General features: G+C 47.2%; 2 protein-coding genes across 2 annotated transcripts in view; both read left to right on the top strand.

Annotated features, from left to right (window-relative positions):
* The window catches only part of SRCAP (Snf2 related CREBBP activator protein), a 34,978-nt gene extending 22,260 nt beyond the window's left edge, over positions 1–12,718 (top strand). The window contains 9 exon segments of the mRNA XM_049638652.1: positions 1,579–1,844; positions 1,981–2,183; positions 4,775–4,944; positions 5,072–5,268; positions 5,363–5,477; positions 5,659–5,778; positions 9,077–9,271; positions 9,428–9,511; positions 9,623–12,718. Coding sequence (XP_049494609.1) covers positions 1,579–1,844; positions 1,981–2,183; positions 4,775–4,944; positions 5,072–5,268; positions 5,363–5,477; positions 5,659–5,778; positions 9,077–9,271; positions 9,428–9,511; positions 9,623–10,219 — 1,947 coding nt within the window. The 3' untranslated portion in view covers positions 10,220–12,718.
* Positions 12,719–12,810: 92 nt separating this feature from the next.
* On the top strand, positions 12,811–16,481 carry TMEM265 (transmembrane protein 265). The gene is made up of 3 exons (XM_049638665.1): positions 12,811–13,298; positions 14,322–14,492; positions 15,988–16,481. Exons 2-3 carry the CDS (start codon positions 14,325–14,327, stop codon positions 16,147–16,149), a joined length of 330 nt encoding a protein of 109 aa, XP_049494622.1. The 5' UTR covers positions 12,811–13,298; positions 14,322–14,324; the 3' UTR covers positions 16,150–16,481.
* The last annotated feature ends 3,473 nt before the right edge of the window (positions 16,482–19,954 follow it).

Here is a 19,954-nt window from a genome sequence, read left to right on the forward strand (position 1 = left end):
TGCTTAACCAACTGAGCCATCCAGGCACCCCTTTGATTTGTGTTTTCTTAATTGCTATCGCTAATGATGTTGAGCATCTTTTCAGTCGTTGGCCCTTGTGTATCTTCTTTGAAGAAATGTTAGATATTCAGATCCTTTGCATTATTTTTAATTTTTTTTAATGTTTATTTTTGAGGGAGAGAGTGCAAACAAGAAAGAGGCAGAGAGAGGGGAAGACACAATTTGAAGCAGTCTCCAGGCTCTGAGCTGTCAGCATAGAGCCTGATGCAGGGCTCGAACTTGTGAACTGCGAGATCATGACTGAGCCAAAGTTAAGCCAAAGAATGCTTAACCAACTGAGCCACCCAGGCACCCCTGATTTTTATTTTTTAAATTTTTATAATTTTTTTGAATACTTTTTTTTAAGTAATCTCTATACTCAGTGTGGTTTTGAACTCAAGACCCTGAGACCAAGTGTCACATGCTCTACTGACTGAGCCAGCCAGGCACCCCTGCCCTTTTTAATTGGGTTATTTTATTTTATTTTATTTGAAAGAATTCTTTATATATTCTGAATACAAATAGCTTCTCAGAAATATGATTTGCAAATGTTTTCTTCTTTGCTACTACTCTTGAGACCCTGGCCTGTTCTGCTAGGATGCTTTCCTTTTTCACTTTGATCGCTAGGAGCCAAGAGGTCAAGTTTAAAGGGAATAGTCAAGAAGGGAAATTTGGGACACTACTTTTATTCAGGACTGTCTGCTAGGATCCAGCCTCCTTCATCTGTTCATTCTAATAACAACTATTTATTGACAGCCTACTAGGTGCCAGATAACAGCTAGATAGTGGGTGAGAATAGCAGAATCAAATATGTTTTGTGTTAATATGGGGCTACAGTTTCGTGGATAGAAAACATTAATCAAAGAATCATACAAATGTGGTAAGTGCTGCAGAAAAGAGTTTTGTCACAACCTGTGGAACCGAAAACGCTAGTGATGGGGAAGAACTGGATCAAAGTTCTATAGATTTCCTATCTGCCAGGGCGCTCCCCTTTTCTCTCTTAGGGTGATGATACCTAGATGTCTGATTAGATGTTGCCATCCTACCCCATTCCAGTCTGGCCCTTGGCAGAAACCTGCCATGGATTTGATTAGCCCCTCTGTGTCCTGGTCAGGAATTTGAGGAAGGCTTTTAATAATTGTTTTGGATCCACTTCAAGGAAGTAAATTAACTTGAGTGTTGCAGAGTTATTTAAGAAAATTCCCAGAAATCCTCTATTTTATAAGCTTGTTGGATATGCAGGTCTTAATTTTAAATATTCAGGCATTCTGCTTTGGTAGCATACAAGGGAAGATCAGTTTTTTCTTGCAGAGAAGTTACTTCATTTAACCTTATGAGAGGTATAATGTGCATTATTGACAACTTGGAAAACCACTAAAAACATAACGTAATTTTGAGTCTTACAGTTTACATCAGTTATGGTTAATTCGGGGAGGAATGGTCAGGTTTTCTGTGAGGATACTGATTACTTTTTCTGTGTGTGTGTGTGTGTGTGTGTGTGTGTGTGTGTGTGTATGTGTGTATTTTTCCTCACCCCAGGACTCTCTGGAGGAAAAGCGGAAGCAGCAGCGGTCTGAACGCCTGGAACGGATTTTCCAACTTAGTGAGGCTCATGGGGCCCTGGCACCTGTGTATGGGACTGAAGTCCTGGATTTCTGTACCCTGCCCCAACCTGTTGCCAGCCCCATCGGCCCTCGTTCTCCTGGCCCCAGCCACCCCACCTTTTGGACTTATACCGAGGCTGCCCGCCAGGCTGTACTGTTTCCCCAGCAACGACTAGACCAGCTGTCAGAAATCATTGAGAGGTTGGCAGGGCTAAGTGTTAATGGGAAGCGGGTCTTGGGGCCTCTGAGTGGATGTAGTGGTTAGGGCTGGTGAAGGTGCACTTCTGGGGCCTTTCAGAATTCCACCTTTTATACTGCTTGCCTTCTTTCTTCACAGGTTCATCTTTGTCATGCCTCCTGTGGAGGCACCTCCCCCTTCCCTGCATGCCTGCCACCCACCTCCTTGGCTGGCCCCACGTCAGGCAGCCTTCCAGGAGCAGTTGGCCTGTGAGCTCTGGCCCCGGGCTCGCCCCTTGCACCGTATTGTGTGTAACATGCGCACCCAGTTCCCTGACTTGAGGCTCATCCAGTATGATTGTGGTAAGTTCATTGTCCAGTGAGGATCCCTTGACCTCTTCCCCTCTTTTAGTAGCGATACTGCTACTTCAGAGAGCTGCTGTACATGAGGTCTTTGTGAATTTCATTAAACATTAGACAGTTGTTCAGGTTATGCTTATAGGCAAGACAGAGAAATGTAGGCCTTTATGGTACATTCTTGGCATTTGTGAATTTGATGAAAGTTGAAAATGTGTGCTAACTCATTTATTCATTGATTCAGTGATTATTTTGTGAATATCTGTTGTATTTTGCTAACCATTTGGGATACAGTGACAGATAAGATAGTACAACAGAGTTTTCAGATTCTTGGGGAAAGGTGTGTGGTACACGACGGCATGGTAACTAGTTTTTCTTTTGGGAAAACACAAGGAACTTTTTTCTTGGTTTTGGTTAGGATACATTTGACTGCAAATAAGAGAAAACCGACCAATAGTGGCTTAAACCACAAGAACATTTAGTGTTTACTTAATGAGAATTTCTGAGAATAGTGGTATATGACTGGCTCAGCTTACTGGTGTTTTCATGGATCCAGGAACCTTCTGGTCTTTCTCCATTGCTTATCATCCTTAGCTTTTATCTTTGTAGTCTCATGTTTATTTCTTAATGGTCTTACCATGGCTGCCATAACTCCAGGGAGCACAGCAATGCTTTGAGCAAGAAGCAGGGGTTGAGACAAAGACTCTAAGCAAGTTTCTCTTTTTTGGGGGGGTGGAGGGCCGAGTTCTCCCCGCTGACTGTGCTTCACGACTCATTGGCTTAAATTGGGCCATTTGCCCATCCCTAGATTAATCACTAAAAAAAGGGAAATGGCAAAGAGGAACTGTGGCTCATTTAGACCAATCATAATTTATCTTTTAGGATTGGTTGGGGCTCTCTGGGATCAAGGGCTCTCTGCCAGGTGTCCACAGTGTTAAATCAGGTTCTGTTAAGCAAGAATGTCTTTTGGACACAGGAGTGAATTGTTTCTGCCACAACGCTGCAGAGATATTTCTTTCTTTTAAAAAAAAAATGTTTATTGGGGCGCCCGGGTGGTTCAGTTGGTTAAGCGTCTGACTTCAGCTCAGGTCATGATCTCATGGTTTGTGAGTTCGAGCCCTGCTTTGGGCTCTGTGCTGACAGCTTGGATCTTGGAGCCTGCTTCAGATTCTGTGTCTCCCTCTCTGCCTCCCCCCTGCTCATTCTCTCCCTCCCCCTCCCCCTCCCCCTCCCTCCCTCTCTCCCTCTCTCCCTCTATCTCTCTCTCTCAAAAATGAATAAAAGTGTTTATTCACTTTTGAGAGCGAGAGCACAAGCAGGGGGAGAGAGAGAGAGAAGAGAAAGAGAATCCCCAGCAGACTCCTCGCTGTCAGTGCAGAGCTCCACAAAATGTGAGATCACAACCTGAGCCAAATGAAGAGTTGGACGCTTAACAGACTTGAGCCACCCAGGCGCCCCTTAATATTTCTGTAGTAACGTTTTTTGGGAATTTCTTAAATGCTTTAGAACATCAGACAACAAAATTTTATCAGTGTGTACTCAAACATTTTATTTTTTTAATATTAAAAAATTATTATTTTTTTTTTTTTAAATTTTTTTTTTCAACGTTTTTTATTTATTTTTGGGACAGAGAGAGACAGAGCATGAACGGGGGAGGGGCAGTGAGAGAGGGAGACACAGAATCGGAAACAGGCTCCAGGCTCCGAGCCATCAGCCCAGAGCCCGACGCGGGGCTCGAACTCACGGACCGCGAGATCGTGACCTGGCTGAAGTCGGACGCTCAACCGACTGCGCCACCCAGGCGCCCCTAAAAAATTATTTTTAATGTGTATTTTTGAGAGCGGGAGAGACAGAGCATGAGTGGGGGAGGGACAGAGAGAGAGAGGGAGACACAGACTTGGAAGCAGGTTCCAGGCTCCGAGCTGTCATCACAGAGCCTGACGTGGGGCTCAAACTCACAGACTGTGAGATCATGACCTGAACTTAAGTCGGGTGCTTAACTGACTGAGCCACCCAGGCGCCCTTCGATAAATATTTTAGTAAAAAAAATAATTTTGTAACGTATGAACCCATTTAGAGTAGATCAGTTGAAAGTCTATTAAAAGCATTCAAAACGATTAATCAGAAATGTTATAGAAGTTAACTTTTATGTTTGATGGGAGGTTTAACTAGATAACCTCATAAGATCCTCTCTCCCTGGTTCTGATCTCAGTGCTCTTCAATCCCTGTATGTTAGCCATGACTGCCAGCTGGTGTTGTTGACATTTGTCCTATAAATCTATCTGTTTCAGCGGGCATAATTCATTGTAGTACCTAAGGATTGTAGTACCACCATTGAGGATTCCTTTTTTTCCCCCATGGGTCTGTATGTTATCCTACCTCTGGTTAGACCCAGAGAAATTAGATCCAAGAAAGGAGCAGACTAAAGAGGGGAGAGTCCTTAAGGGAAGAAAATAAAGTTAAATTTTTGATTTCCTAGGCTAATTGAAACCCTGGCCTAAAGCTTTTATTATCTTTCAACTACAACCTTTCAGTACTAAGTGTTCTCCCTATTCCAGCTTAGAGCAAATTCCCTGTACCCGTTCATATTTCTTTAGGGAAGTTGCAAACATTGGCAGTGCTGTTGCGACAGCTCAAGGCAGAGGGCCACCGGGTGCTCATATTCACCCAGATGACTCGAATGCTGGATGTATTGGAACAGTTTCTTACCTACCACGGCCACCTCTACTTGCGTCTGGATGGGTCTACTAGAGTTGAACAGAGACAGGTAACCCAGGCATCTGTAGCCCTCAAAGGCTTACTTCAGCTACTGTCTCCCAGAAGGGGCCCCACTAAGCCTTGGGTCTGTTTTTGAGCCTCTGTCTCCTAATACTACCTTTTTTTTTTCTCTCTAGGCTTTGATGGAACGATTCAATGCAGACAAACGCATATTCTGCTTTATCCTTTCAACTCGGAGTGGGGGCGTGGGTGTAAACCTTACAGGAGCAGACACTGTTGTTTTTTATGACAGCGACTGGAATCCCACCATGGATGCTCAGGCCCAGGATCGCTGTCACCGGATTGGCCAGACCCGAGATGTCCACATCTACAGGTATTGCCTAGTCTTCCCTCATGTTGTATCCTCTTTACTGATAGGGTTTTATTAATGTATTTGGCTATTTACACATGCCTTCATCACTCCCTAGACTCATCAGTGAACGGACAGTGGAGGAGAACATCCTAAAAAAGGCAAATCAAAAGAGAATGTTGGGAGACATGGCCATTGAGGGAGGCAACTTCACCACAGCCTATTTTAAACAGGTACTAAGATCTTCCAGCCTATGGAGGAGAGAATTACTTCTGCTTATTAAAGAGGATGCTTTGGCCTCAACCTGCCTTTTCAACTAGTGGCACTTCTATTTCTAAGAGCTGTCATCTCATAGTTGTAGACCGGGGCCCAGCATTCTATTGGCTGACACTTCTTCCTCTGTTCTCTCCAAAGCAGACCATCCGAGAGCTGTTTGATATGCCCCTGGAAGAGCCACCTGGCTCATCTGTACCCTCTGCCCCTGAAGAGGAGGAAGAGACTGTGGCCAGCAAGCAGACCCATATCCTAGAGCAGGTGAAAAAAGAGTGGGCAATCTATAGAGCAGAGCTAATAGTTATGATGTCTATGGTTTCTCAGCCCATTGAGCTTTTGTAGGGGGAAAGGACATTTTTGCTGCTTCCCAGATTACTGTTGACCTTTTCTTTCTTTTTTTCTTTTTCATGTTTATTCATTTTTATTTTTGAGAAGAGAGAGAACATGGGCAAACAGGAGGGGTAGGTAGAGAGAGGGAGAGAGAGAATCCCAAGCAGGCTCCTTGCTGTCAGCACAGAGCCCGATGCAAGGCTTGATCTCACAAACCATGAGATCATGATCTGAGCTGAAAGCAAGAGTCGTAAGCTTAACCAACTTAGCCACTCAGGCACACCCCTACTGTTGGCCTTTGATGGTTGGGAGTAGATTGTTTATTGGTTCACAAGATTTCATAGAAAAAAGGCTTTGGACTCCTCAGTTACAGATTTGAATTCTAACAGTACTTCTTAATAATTGTTTGTTAAGTCAAGTGTGTTTAATCTTATGAGTCTCACTTTCCACTTTTTGAAAGCTAATGAGAAGGAAGTAACTGAGGTTTAAATGGCATAATGGAAGTAAGAAGTGCTTTCTATGTGGTGTAACCTCTTATTTTTCAAACACCAGTGCATAGTAGAATCACTTGGAAAGTTTTTTGGTTTTTAATTTTTTTAAAATAGGCTCTACACCCAACATAGGGCTTGAACTCATGACCCTGAGATCAAGAATCACACATTACACCAATTGAACCAGCCAAGTGCCCTGAAAAACTATTTTATTTTATTTACTTTTTTTTTAAATAATTTATTTATTTTATTTATTTTTTTTTTTTCAACGTTTATTGATTTTTGGGACAGAGAGAGAGCATGAACGGGGGAGGGACAGAGAGAGAGGGAGACACAGAATCGGAAACAGGCTCCAGGCTCTGAGCCATCAGCCCAGAGCCTGACGCGGGGCTCGAACTCACGGACCATGAGATCGTGACCTGGCTGAAGTCGGACGCTTAACCGACTGCGCCACCCAGGCGCCCCTTAAATAATTTATTTTTAAGTAGCCTCCATGCCCACTTGAATGTGGGGCTTGAGTTCATGATCTTGACATTAAGAGTCTCATGCTCTGCTGACAGAACCAGGCAGGTGCCCCTGCAGAGCTTTTCATTTAAAACTGTTTTTATTATTATTTTTTAAATATTAAAAAAATGTTTTTAATGTTCATTTATTTACTTCTGAAAGAGAGCGTGCTCCTGTGCAAGCAAGGGAGGGACAGACAGAATCCCAAACAGGTTCTGTGCTGTCCACACAGAGCCTGACATGGGGCACAATCTCACAAACCATGAGAACATGACCTGAGCCAAAGTCAGGAGTCAGACACCTAAGCCACTGCGCCACCCAGGTGCCCCTTAATATGTTATTTTTTTTTAATGTTTATTTTTGTGAGAAAGACACAGCGTGTGCGTGGGGGAGGGGCAGAGAGAGTGGGAGACACAGAATCTGAAGCAGGCTCCAGGCTCCAAGCTGTCAGCACAGAGCCTGATGTGGGGCTCCAGCGCATGAACTGTGAGATCATGACTTGAGCCAAAGTCGGACGCTTAACTGACTGAGCCACCCAGGTGCCCCAGTATGTTCTTTTTTAATGTTTGTTTTTTTTTGAGAGAGTGCATGCATACAAGTAGAGGAGTGGGAGAGGGGCAGAGAGAGAGGAAGACAGAGGATTAGAAGCAGGCTCTGTGCTGACAGCAGAGAGCCCAATGTTGGGCTTGAACTCACGAATCATGAGATTATGACCTGAGCCAAAGTCGGACACTCAACTGACTGAGCCACCCAGGGATTCCCCCCTCGGCTCCCTGAGAGGTTTTTAAAGGATTGATTCCTGGGACCCCATCTCAGAATATACTAAGTTGTGATTTTGGGGGGCAAGGGCTGGGCATTTGTATTTTTTCAGAAGTAGTAGAGACCATGGAGATGTTTTTTCCCTACCAAGTGCCTTGCCCTCATTGCTGAGCACACTCTAGGTTGCATCTCTTGGTGACTTTGGTATGAGCTTCCTGGATATTCATTTCAAGGAAAAGACAAGATGTGGTAGTGTGTTGTCAAGATGGATCTTGAGGCAAAGAAGAATTGGGGATTTTTGCGTAAAGCTTTCTGGGGGCACCTGGGTGGCTCAGTGGGTTAAGCGTCTAACTTCGGCTCACGTCATGATCTCACAGTTCACAACTTCAAGTCCCGCATCAGGCTCTGTGCTGACAGCTCAGAGCCTGGCACTTGCTTTCGATTCTGTGTCTCCCTCTCTCTGCCCCTCCCCCACTCATGCTCGCTCGCTCCTCTCTCTCTCTCTCTCTCTCTCTGAGAAATAAACATTAAAAAAATAAAAACTAAAGCTTTCTGGGACTTTTTTTTTTTTTTAAGGTTTACTTACTTTGAGAGAGTGAGAGATCACCATTGGGGGAGGGGCAGAGAGAGAATTCTAACACATCCTACACAATCAGCACAGAGCCCGATGTGGGGCTCGAACTCACAAACTGTGAGATAATGCATGACCTGAGCCATAATCACTTAACTGACTGAGCCACCCAGGCGCTCCTCTGGGACTGCTCTTTAAAATTATTTTTATTCTTATTATTCACGTATTTATCTTGAGTGAGAGTGCACATGCACAAGCAAGGGAGGGGCAGACTTAAGCAGGCTCCGCGCCCAGCGTGGAGTCCAGCTTGGGGTTCAGTCTCAAAACCATGAGATCACAACCTGAGCCAAAATCAAGTTGGACCCTTAACCACTGAGCTGCCCAGGCCGCCCTGGGACTTTTTTTTTTTCTCTAGATGTTTATTTTTGAGAGGGAGAGACAGAGGGCAAGTGGGGAAGGGGCAGAGAGGGACACAGAATCCAAAGCAGGCTCCAGTCTCCAAGCTGTTGGCATAGAGCCTGACGTAGGGCTTGAACTCATGGACCATGAGATCATGACCTGAACTGAAGTCGCCACTTAACTGACTGAGCTGCCCAGGCAGCCTAGGATTGTTTTTTTTTTTTTTTTTTTTTTTTTTTAAAGGAGATCTAAGGCTGACTTGAATGGAAAAGGAAGCAGAGCTAGAGATTTCTAAAAACAGTTCGTCACTGGTGGGCCGCCAAGTCAAATCTGTTTCATCCTATGTGGAAATACTGCATTGCTTTGGTAACTCTGAGGGCCCAGAAGAGAGTTGAGTTCTGTTGTAAACCTGGTTTGGTGTAAACTTGGCTTCTTGCCAGAATCGAACTACAAGATGTAAAGTTCTTTAATTTTTGTGGTTTTTTGCTTCCCCACATCCTTGCAGGCACTGTGTCGGGCAGAGGATGAAGAGGATATCCGTGCAGCCACCCAGGCCAAAGCTGAACAGGTGGCTGAGCTTGCAGAATTCAATGAGAATGATGGATTTCCTGCTGGTGATGGAGAGGAGGCCGGCCGGCCTGGGGCTGAGGATGAAGAGATGTCCCGGGCTGAGCAGGAAATCGCTGCCCTTGTAGAACAGGTCAGTGTCGGACCCACTAGTTCTTAACCTCACCCTTCTCAGCTTCTTCCTCTGGACCTTGTGATCCTCCTCCTATCTTCCCTGGTGAAAATAATCAAGGGTGATGGGCCCTGGTTGCCAAGTCCCTATGTTCATCACTGCTTCTTCTTCCCACAGCTGACCCCCATTGAGCGTTATGCCATGAAATTCCTGGAAGCCTCACTGGAGGAGGTGAGCCGAGAGGAGCTCAAGCAGGCAGAAGTGAGTATTTCTAGGGGGTGAGGATAGAAGTGGGAAGTTGCTTCTTTCTAACCAGTCCCAGTCTGCTTGCCTCCCTCTGACCACCCACTGTTTGGGCTCTGTTGTTGGTAGGAGCAAGTGGAAGCTGCCCGCAAGGACCTGGACCAAGCCAAGGAGGAGGTGTTCCGCCTACCCCAAGAGGAGGAGGAGGGGCCAGGGGCTGGGGATGAGGTTTCCTGTGGGACTGGTGGAGGCAGTCACCGGCGCAGTAAGAAGGCCAAGGCCCCTGAAAGGCCAGGGACTCGCGTCAGTGAACGTCTTCGTGGAGCCCGGGCTGAGACTCAAGGGGCAAACCACACTCCTGTCACATCCACCCATCATACCCGCAGCACTTCCACACCCCCACGCTGCAGCCCTGCCAGGGAGAGAGTTCCCCGGCCAGCACCTAGGCCTCGACCCACTCCAGCTTCAGCTCCTGCTGTAATTCCTGCCCCAATCCCTGTTCCAATCCCTGCCCCGATCCCCATTTCAGCCCCAAATCCAATAACCATGCTTCCTGTTCATATCTTGCCTTCTCCTCCACTTCCCCCTTCACAGATTCCTCCCTCTTGTTCTTCTGCCTGTACCCCTCCTCCTGCCTGTACACCTCCGCCAGCTCATACTCCACCTCCAGCCCATTGCTCTCACTCAGACAGGAGGGCACCTCCTCACCATCAGGCAGCACTGTGAGGATGGTCCCCTCAGCAGGCTCTGGCACTTCCTGCTCTTGACCGTTGGGGACGCTGTCAGCCTCCAGGGTTGGGCTAGGTGCAGAAGAGGCGAGAGAAAGGTTCTTCTCTGATATAGGCAGGATCTCAACAGCAACTGGCAACAGATCCTTAGGGGGCACAAGAGTAAGTGGGGAAGTCTCGGAACTGGCCATATCAGCCAGCTCCGGGGACTCGGTGGATGCCAATGCTTGTGCACACAGTTCTGTCTCAGGCCCCAAGCCCAAGGGGAGGTTGGTGACTGGGGGGGAGACGGGCACAGAAGGTAGACCAAGCAGGAGAGGGGAAGAAGGAGTTGAGAGAGAGGTTTGGGCTGGAGCTCCCACCTTCAGCAGCATCTGATGAGCTACTTCAGGAGCCGTTGGAGGCTGACAAGAGCTCAGAAGAGCTGGTGGAGGCCCAGACCCCAACCTCCAGCCCAGAGAAGCCACAGGAACTTGTTCCAGCAGAGGTCGCAGCCCCATCAACCTCATCTTCGGCCACCTCCTCACCTGAGAGTCCTTCACCTGCCCGGCCCCCTCGGCGTCGCACCAGTGCTGATGTAGAAATTAGGGGTCAGGGGGCTGGTCGGCCAGGGCAGCCTCCAGGCCCCAAAGTGCTTCGCAAGCTGCCGGGACGGCTAGTGACTGTGGTAGAGGAAAAGGAACTGGTGAGGCGACGGCGACAGCAGCGGGGAACTGCCAGCACCCTAGTGCCTGGGGTCTCTGAGACTGGTACCAGCCCGGGAAGCCCATCTGCCCGCAGCATGTCGGGGCCAGAATCCTCACCTCCCACCGGTGGGCCCTGTGAAGCTGCTCCCCCATCCACACTGCCCACCCCAACCCAGCAACCCTTCATAGCTCGTCGTCGCATTGAGCTGGGGGTGACTGGTGGGGGCAGCCCAGAGAACGGAGAAGGGGCACTTCTTGCCATCACCCCTCCTGCTGTGAAACGTCGGAGGGGGAGGCCCCCCAAGAAGAACAGGTCTCCAGCAGATGCTGGGCGAGGGGTGGATGAGGTACCTTCATCCACCTCTAAGGGAAAAACCAATGGGGCTGACCCAGTCCCTGGGGCTGAGACCCTTATTGTTGCGGAGCCTGTCCTGGGACCCCAGCCTAGTCCTGGGTCCCAGCCTCTTGGACCCCAGCCAATTCACAGACCCGAGCCCATCATCCTATCACCTGTGGAGAAAAGAAGGCGTGGGCGGCCCCCTAAGGCACGAGATTTGCCCATTCCTGGGACCATTTCCTCTCCAGGGGATGGCAACTTAGAGAGCCGGACACAGCCACTCCCGCTACCACCTCCCCTGCCACCACTCCCACCACTCCTAGCCTGTCCCACTGCTACTGTCGCCAACACTGTCACCAATCTCACCATTTCAACATCCCCACCCAAGCGGAAACGGGGTCGACCTCCCAAGAATCCACCATCACCTCGGCCCAGCCAGCTCCCTGTCTTGGACCGTGACAGCTCTTCTGTCCTCGAGAGCTGTGGATTGGGGAGGCGGCGGCAACCCCAGGGCCAGGGGGAGAGTGAGGGTAGTTCCTCTGATGAGGACGGAAGCCGCCCCCTCACCCGCCTGGCCCGCTTGCGGCTTGAAGCAGAGGGAATGCGGGGGCGAAAGAGTGAAGGGTCCATGGTGGTGGCTGTAATTCAGGATGACCTGGATTTAGCAGATAGTGGGCCAGGCGGGTTAGAATTGACACCTCCTGTGGTCTCGTTAGCTCCAAAACTGCGCTCTACCCGGCTGCGTCCAGGGTCTCTAGTTCCCCCACTAGAGACTGAGAAGGTGCCTCGCAAACGGGCAGGGGCCCCAGTTGGCGGGGGCCCTGGGCTGGCAAAGCGGGGCCGCCTACAGCCCCCGAGTCCCTTGGGACCTGAGGGTTCTGTAGAGGAGTCTGAGGCTGAAGCCTCAGGTGAGGAAGAGGAAGGGGATGGGACCCTACGTCGCCGGCCTGGCCCCCGTCGACTTGGTGGGGCCACCAACCAAGGGGACCAGCGTATCCTGCGCAGCAGTGCCCCCTCCCACCTGGCTGGCCCTACCGTTAGTCACAGAGGCCGCAAGGCCAAGACGTGAGTGGGCTGCCCCTCCACCTGGGCTTTCCGCCACGGCCCCTCTCCCTCCACAACCAGGCCTGACTCTGTTAACCACTACTTGAAGTCTTTTGAGGGGGAAAGCCTCCAGGGAGACATAGGGGCCTTCTCCCTTCTTTCCACCAAAGTAGGGGGTAGGCAACTGGTTGTCATGGAAACGGGGCTCTTCATATACCCCCTTCCCTTCCACCCCACAAGGCTGGGCAGTGTTAAGGGTGGCAAGATAGTCTCTGTCCCCACCCCCTTGTACTTGATTCCCCAGCTATCTTTCACAGCCCCCACCTTTAGGGGAAGGGGGAGGGGCTTCTTCTCTACCATGAGTTTTTTTTTTTTTTTTTTCTTTTTTTTTTAAGAAGAAAAAATAATAAACTTAGTTTCTGTATGAGCATCCGCGTAAGGAGGCTTCTGATTTTCTGGTCTGGTGGAGGGTTGGGTGGGAACTTGGGCATCGTTTTCCTCCTCTCTCTTGTTCTTGCCAAAACCCTAGTACCTGATCTCTAACCCAGAATTATGTGTCTTTGAGGTAGAAATCACCCAAGAGGAGGGAAGATTGGCAAATCTGATCTGGTAGGGTGTCTTTCCCTAAAGTTCCAGTTTTAAGTCACTCCAACTCATACTTTCTCTCTCCTCCTATTCCCTTAGTTCTGGACTTTCCCTCAGAGCTCTCTGATGCCTCAGATTTTCCCCTGCTTTTACTCCTCTTGCTCAGGTGCTTTCACTCCTTTTCCAGAAGGCAGGCATCCTACCTCCAGTTGCTCCATCCCCCTTTTGCTTCCCTCCATCTAGCCAAACTAGTTTGAGTCAGCCACACCCCATTCCGAGCTCCTGGGGCTTTTCAGGAGGTGGCTGGCCACCCAACCCCACCCCTGGGCTTGGCTTGGAGACCTGAGTCAGCTCCTTCTCCACCCAAGCCAAATCAAACCTGAGGCAGGAGCCGAAACTCACAGTCCCTCAAGGCCTATAGCCAGGTAAGAGCCCCTGTTCATTTTTACGTTTCCTTTGATCACTTCTGGACCCTCTCTTTGCATTCCCCCCCAATGACTACATCTGTGTTTACCTCAGCAGTTCTTTTCCCATACCCACTCTTCAGCCTTGTGGTAGAGATTCTTTGCACTCTTCTTATCTTGCCTTTCCTCTTTCCATCTATCCTTTGTTACTTGTGTTCAGAGAACTGCAAATGGTTCTGTTTTGTGTAGGATGTAGGGGGATGGTTGGAGATGAGGGTGGAAAGGTGGTTTGATGCCAGAGCTCAGAGGACTTGAGAAGTTAGGGGAATGAGAAGTGATTAAGCAAGGCATCATTATGTAGGTTTCTGTGTGGGTTATGAGGTCAGACTGGTCCTGGGTTAAAATAGGAGAGGTAGCAGGGAGTCAGCATAGCAAAAGAGGCCCTGATTTACGCAGGTAAGGATTTTCTGGTGTTCAGTGTCCTCAGCTATAAAGAGAGCTTGAATGGATAATTTTCCCCTTCCTTTCCCCCATCCCTGTGTTGTCATCCACCGTGTTTTCACATGAAATGATTGCTTTGCTTAAAGTGGGGTATAGGGCTTAGGGTGCTATTTTGTGACCCCTCAATATTCAGGGGCAGCCTCTGAGGAACTTCAGGAAATTTTAAGCCCTTTGAAATACAGTTTAAAGTCACTGACTTATATAGTCTGATTCCTAGCAGCTTTTGAGATGGTTTTTCTCCTGCTTGTCAGTGTGCTCCTGTCATTTTCCTTTTCCCTACATGTCAAAACAGCAAAACAGATAATGCGATATTCACACCAGCTTGCCTTTAAAGGCTCCGAATCTTAGGCTGAGAAAAAAGGATTCCGGCCACACATTTCCTCTCTTGGTCTATGAGTCACTGGAGGAATTCCGCATAAGGCAGCTTACCTGACAGTTGGGCTAGGTCACGAGGACAGATTAGAGAGAGGGGTGGAGTCTGAGCATGCCAGGCCAATGGCTCAGTTGTTGGGCTTACAAGTACCTTGACTGTATCGCCCACAGGTGATGGAGGACGAGGAGAAGGCAGTGGACACCTTGGTGAGCAACATGGAAGCTGCTCATTCTCCATCCCCCATCCGCTGCTGCTGGCTCCGCCTCCGCTACCTGGCAGCTACTAGCATTATCTGTGGCTGCTCTTGCCTGGGAGTCGTGGCCCTTGTGTTTGCCATCAAGGTGAGGAATGCAATTCCTATGGGAGCAGGGGGGTGGGTGTAGTTAGGCAATGGTTTGGTGTATCTGATCTATATCTACAGTGATCACACAGTTACTAAGTACTTGTCAGAGCTTGGCTCTGGGCCTGCTGTCAAAGGGCTCACCGTCTAATGAAAGAGAGAACTGCGAAAATGGATAATTATGGCTGGAATGCAGGTCATCAGTACTGTGACAGAGGAAATACAAGGCATTTGGGGAGCTAGGGAGTGTACGTACGTGTGATTACATACATGTGTATAGTAGAGTAGGTGACAGGAAAATAACCTTAGGGGATGAGTGACTAAAGGTGAAAGGGCGTTCCAGGTAAAGGGAACAGTGTGTACCTGGACTATTAGTTCTGCGTGACTGGACCACTGAGGAATAGTGACAGATGAAGCCAGAGGGCCCAGATTCCCAAGGGCTTCCAATGCTGTGCTTGGAGTTTAAACTTTATCTTCAGAGTACTGAGGAGTACTTTCTTTTTTTTTTTTTAATTTTTTTAACGTTTATTTTTGAGACAGAGAGAGACAGAGCATGAACGGGGGAGGGTCAGAGAGAAAGGGAGACACAGAATCTGAAACAGGCTCCAGGCTCTAAGCGGTCAGCACAGAGCCCGATGCGGGGCTCGAACTCACGAACCGTGAGATCATGACCTGAGCCGAAGTCGGCCGCTTAACCGACTGAGCCACCCTGGTGCCCCCTGAGGAGTACTTTCAAGAGTTTTTGGAGAGGAGAGTGACATGGTCAGGTTTGTGTTTCAGTGAGATCTGCTCTCAAGGCCTGCATGGAAGATGGATTGGAAGGGGCAGAACTCGAGGCAGTTGAGCAGTGATTAGAGTGATCTGTAGCAGTTGGGAAGAAGCTGTGGAGTTTTGGAGAGGGCTTCACCATTTCCAAACACCTAACCAAAACTGCACATGGACCTTTTGAAAGGCCACATGGGATAACTTAAACATCATGCTGGAATTTTCTCAATCCTAGTTGGATTTTAACTATCAAACTGTATTCTTATCATCATGAGAATTTCTGGGCTTCATTAGGTCAAAATCATAAACAGAATCCTTAATAATGAGAGAGTTGAGACTCATGGGGCTAATAAGAATGGAGTGTTGTTTGACTGGACGTGGAGGTGGGGGGGGCGGGGCTAAATACTCCCAAGATAGCTCGTTGTTTCTTGCCGAGGATTCCAGATTCTGAATGAACCTGGGATGAGTAGAAAAAGATAGGGAATAAAAGGATTGAAAAGTACTTTCCCATATGTGATCTTGTGAGCTGACAATGGCTACTTGGAGAAGTACACAGAGCAGAGTGGGTACTTGCTTTGCAGATGAGGCTTGAGAGATAGACATTGGAAAGGGAGGTTAGGGGTTTGGGTGTCAGGTTTTGAGCCATGACAAGGATGGAGGATTGGTGTGGGACAATGGGTACTTTGGGTCAGAAGCAGGGGGAGAACCTAACCAAAAACCTGCCCCCACAGGCGGAAGAGCGGCATAAGGCAGGCCGGTCCGAGGAGGCAGTGCACTGGGGGGCCCGGGCCCGGAACTTCATCTTGGCCAGCTTTGCCGTCTGGCTTGCTGTCCTCATTCTGGGCCCTCTGCTTCTGTGGGTGCTCTCCTACGCCATCGCCCAGGCTGAGTAACCCTGGGTGGCCTCTGCTGAGAATCAGCGAGACCTCCTGGATCCTGCAGTGCGGCATTGCTAGGGTCTGGGGCGAGCAGTGGTCCTTCCTGGCTGGAAGGATGGTGCCTCTCTCAAAGGGCTTTGGAAGAGCTCTTCTAGACCTTTCTAAAAAGAGGCAGCAGCTGAGACTGATGAGGGGAGGCCAGCCTGCTCTGTTCTTTCAGTGCCCACCACCCCCTAATTCCCCCAGCCCATCACATCCTAGGGGCCTCAACCCAGAGGTGGGGTTGAAAACCAGGCCTGATTTTATTAGAATTTGTTTTGTAATAAAAAGCTTTTTTAGTGGTGAAATGCTCCTGTCTAATTGTTGTTCCCCTACTTTCCCCGGGTTCTTGGCGAGAGCCAGACTGGACATGTGACCGATGGCAAAATCTGCATTTCCCTTTACCTAGGCACTCCAAGAGAAAGAAAGGATTTTTTTTTTTCTTTCTCTCCACCCCCTCCCTTCTGCTGGTGGTTTCCCTTCTTGGAAACACCCCAGCTTCTCCTGTGCACATCAACAGAGACCCTGTGGCCAGATAGGAAGAGTAGTAGCAGCAACCACTATTTACTGAGTGCTTACTATGTTCCAGGCTGTGTTCTAAGCACTTTATATTTCTTAACTCCTTCAGTCCTCACAGTTAATCGATAGCAGGTACCATTATTTACATTTTATAGCTGAGGAAACAAGCACCCAATGTCACCCAGCTAGTGAGAGGCAGAGCTGGGATTGAACCCAGATAGCTTGCTTCCAGAGTCAAAAGAGGAATGGAAGGGTTGGATAGCAGTCACAGGTAAGTCTCTGCCCTGTGTGTGAAGCTTTGTAGGATTATAATGAATTTTCATATCTTGGGCCTCATGGTAATCTTAAACATATTTTATTTCAAATTTCGAAGTATACATGCAGGAAAATATCCCAAACAAATACAGAGTTTATAAACTAACGCAAAGCAAACATCTGAAAATCACCATTCAATCAAGAAATTGAATATTGCCTTTACTCCAAAACCTCCTTTATATCCCTCCCAATACCACTCCCTTCCTTTTTTCCCACAAGTAACTACCATTCTGATAAGGTTTTTTTTTTTTTTTTTTTTTTTAAGTTTATTATTTTGAGAGAGAGAGGGCATGAATGGGGGGAATGGCAGAGAGAGGGAGAGAGAGGATCCCAAGCAGGCTCTGCACTGTCAGGGCAGAGCCCAATGTGGGGGTCAGACTCATGAAACGGAGATTATGACTTGAGCTGAAATCAAGAGACAGACGCTTAATCGACTGAGCCACCTAGGCACCCTCCATTCTGATTTCTAACAATGGAATTTAGTCTTGCCTGCATTTAAGCATTGTATAAATGGAATCATATGTATTGTTTTCATATCTGGCTTCTTTAACATTATTGCTGAGATTCATTAATATTTGATTCAGCTATAGTTTTCATTACTGTATGGTATTCCATTATATGAATATATTACATTTTATCCATTTCCTGTTGGTGGACTTTTGGGATGATTACAGTTTCGTGATATTATGAATCATGCTGCTGTGGACATCCTTGTACATGTCTCTTGGAGTACATGTGCTCTGGGAATTGAATTTTTGGATTATTTCACCATAATTTAGAGACCAGCAGAGCATGTAAATGAATTAGAGATATTTGTTGCACACTGAAGAGAGAAGATTAAAGAGAAGAAGAGGCACATGATGGTGGTCTTCAGCGTTCTGAAGTGCTCCAGGAAATAAAAGTGAAGAGACTCTATTGTTGGTCCCAGAGGTTAGAGTTACAGCAATGAATAGAAGCCATACCTAGGGCACTGGTGGTCAATCTTGTCTTCACAATAGAACTGCCTGGGGAGCCTTAAAAAGTACTTAATGCCTGGGCTTTTGCCCCTAGGGATTCTGATTTAATTGGTGTAAGCTGCTGCCTGCACATCAGTATAACACATTTTAGATTTCATACAGAAACTTTTTTAAAGGTAATATTTCATTAATCATTTTCAGTTTCTAGAGGAAACTATCCCATTCCCCCAAACTGATTAAATGAGGTCTTGCTATTTTTAAAAAAAATTTTTTTTTTTTTGATGTTTATTTTTGAGAGAGACAGAGACAGAATGCGAGTGGGTTGGGGCAGAGAGAGAGGGAGGCACAGAATCCGAAGCAGGCTCCAGGCTCCAAGCTGTCAGCACAGAACCCGACACGGGGCTCGAACTCATGAGCTGAGAGACCCAAACCAAAGTCGGGCGCTCAACCGACTGAGCCACCAGGGGCCCCAAGGTCTTGCTACTTTTAAACTCAATTTTGAAAAATTTCAAGCCTACTGAACAAAAGAATAGTACAATGAACTCATGTGCTCTTCACCTAGATTTATACTTTTTTAACATTTCACATTTGTTTTAGATCTTTCTAAATGCACAAACTGTTACTGTGGAACCATTTGAGAGTAAGTTGAAGGCCCTTCTTTCCTAAATACTTACAATTTAAAAAAATGCTTATTTATTTTGAAAAAGAGAAAGCAAGAGTGGGGGAGAGGCAGAGAGACAGAGAGAATCCCAGGCAGTTTCCTTGCTGTCAGTTTAGAGCCCAATTTCTTGAACTGTGGGATTATGACCTGAGCTGAAATCAAGAGTTGCTTACCTGGCTGATCCACTCAGGAGCCAGTGTCAGTTTTAGTGTAAGTATGGTCCCAGATTGTTTTTTAGTTCAATTTGTTAGATTCATTACTGTCATCCTTAAAATGTTTGGTTGAGGTGTAATTTATATGAAGTAAAGTACACAGATCTTAAGTGTGCAGCTTGGTGAACACCTCATATGAAGACCTCTATATAATCACCACCTAGGTGAGTAGAACATTTCTAGCACATCAGAAGGCTCCCCCATGTTCCTCTCAGCCTCATTAATCTTTGTGTTCCTGGTTTTGACCAGTGGAAATTCCTTCAACTTGGTTCTTGTGTCCTGCTATGTCTCCACATTTCTTCACTTACTTTCTGGCCCAAGCCTGGAATTGGCCATTTCTCCCAAGGAGTCCTGGTTCCTTGAACTGAGGACTATTACTTTAAAATGACTAGAGTAGAAGTGCCTGGGTGGCTCAATCGGTTAAGTGTCTGACTTTGGCTCAGGTCGTGATCTCACGGTTTGTGAGTTGGAGCCCTATGTGAGGTTCTGTGCTGACACCTCAGAGCCTGGAGAGTGCTTCAGGTTCTGCATCTCCCTCTCTCTGTGCCCTTCACCCACTCACGCTCTCTCTCTCTCTCTCTCAAAAATAAACATTTAAAAAAATTAAAACGACTTAGAGTAGCTGTACTCATTCTTCTGGGATGTTATTGCTTTTAGGCCCTTTTAGAGATTAGAGCTAGAACACATCTAATTTTATCTGTTTTAAATCTGTTTTTTAAGTCATACGATTTTAATCAGTCATAAGGTTCTTTCTCCCCTTTCCCCATCCCAAATTCCATATTCCCACAGGAAGAAACTTGGCTGCCAACTACATCAACATGTTTATTCATTTGCCCAATTTCTGAATAATTATCCCATTATGCTACCAAACAGCCTACTAAAGTTAAGTTCAAGGTTTCTTTGCGATTTTGTTCAGATTGATGGTATAAAGTCAAAGTACTCAGTTAAAAAGTTACTTGGATTCGTTTTTCTCTTCTATGGTTGTGATCCTAAAGTGACATTTCTAAGATAGTTGCTAAAGATTAAATGAATTCATTCTGTGCCTTTTTTTTGCTGGAACATAACCTCCACAAGGGTGAGGACTCCCCCCCCCCCCCCCCCCCCCCCCCCCCCCCCCC

The sequence above is a fragment of the Panthera uncia genome, chromosome E3 (assembly GCF_023721935.1).
Source record: "Panthera uncia isolate 11264 chromosome E3, Puncia_PCG_1.0, whole genome shotgun sequence".
In the NCBI taxonomy this organism is placed as follows: Eukaryota; Metazoa; Chordata; class Mammalia; order Carnivora; family Felidae; genus Panthera; species Panthera uncia.

What these genes read in the sequence shown, in the direction of transcription:
- TMEM265 (XM_049638665.1), top strand. Translation starts at nt 14,325, where the DNA reads ATGGAGGACGAGGAGAAGGCAGTGGACACCTTGGTGAGCAACATGGAA. An exon ending in CCCTTGTGTTTGCCATCAAG is followed by an intron (nt 14,493 to 15,987) that starts GTGAGGAATGCA and finishes CTGCCCCCACAG; the next exon opens with GCGGAAGAGCGGCATAAGGC.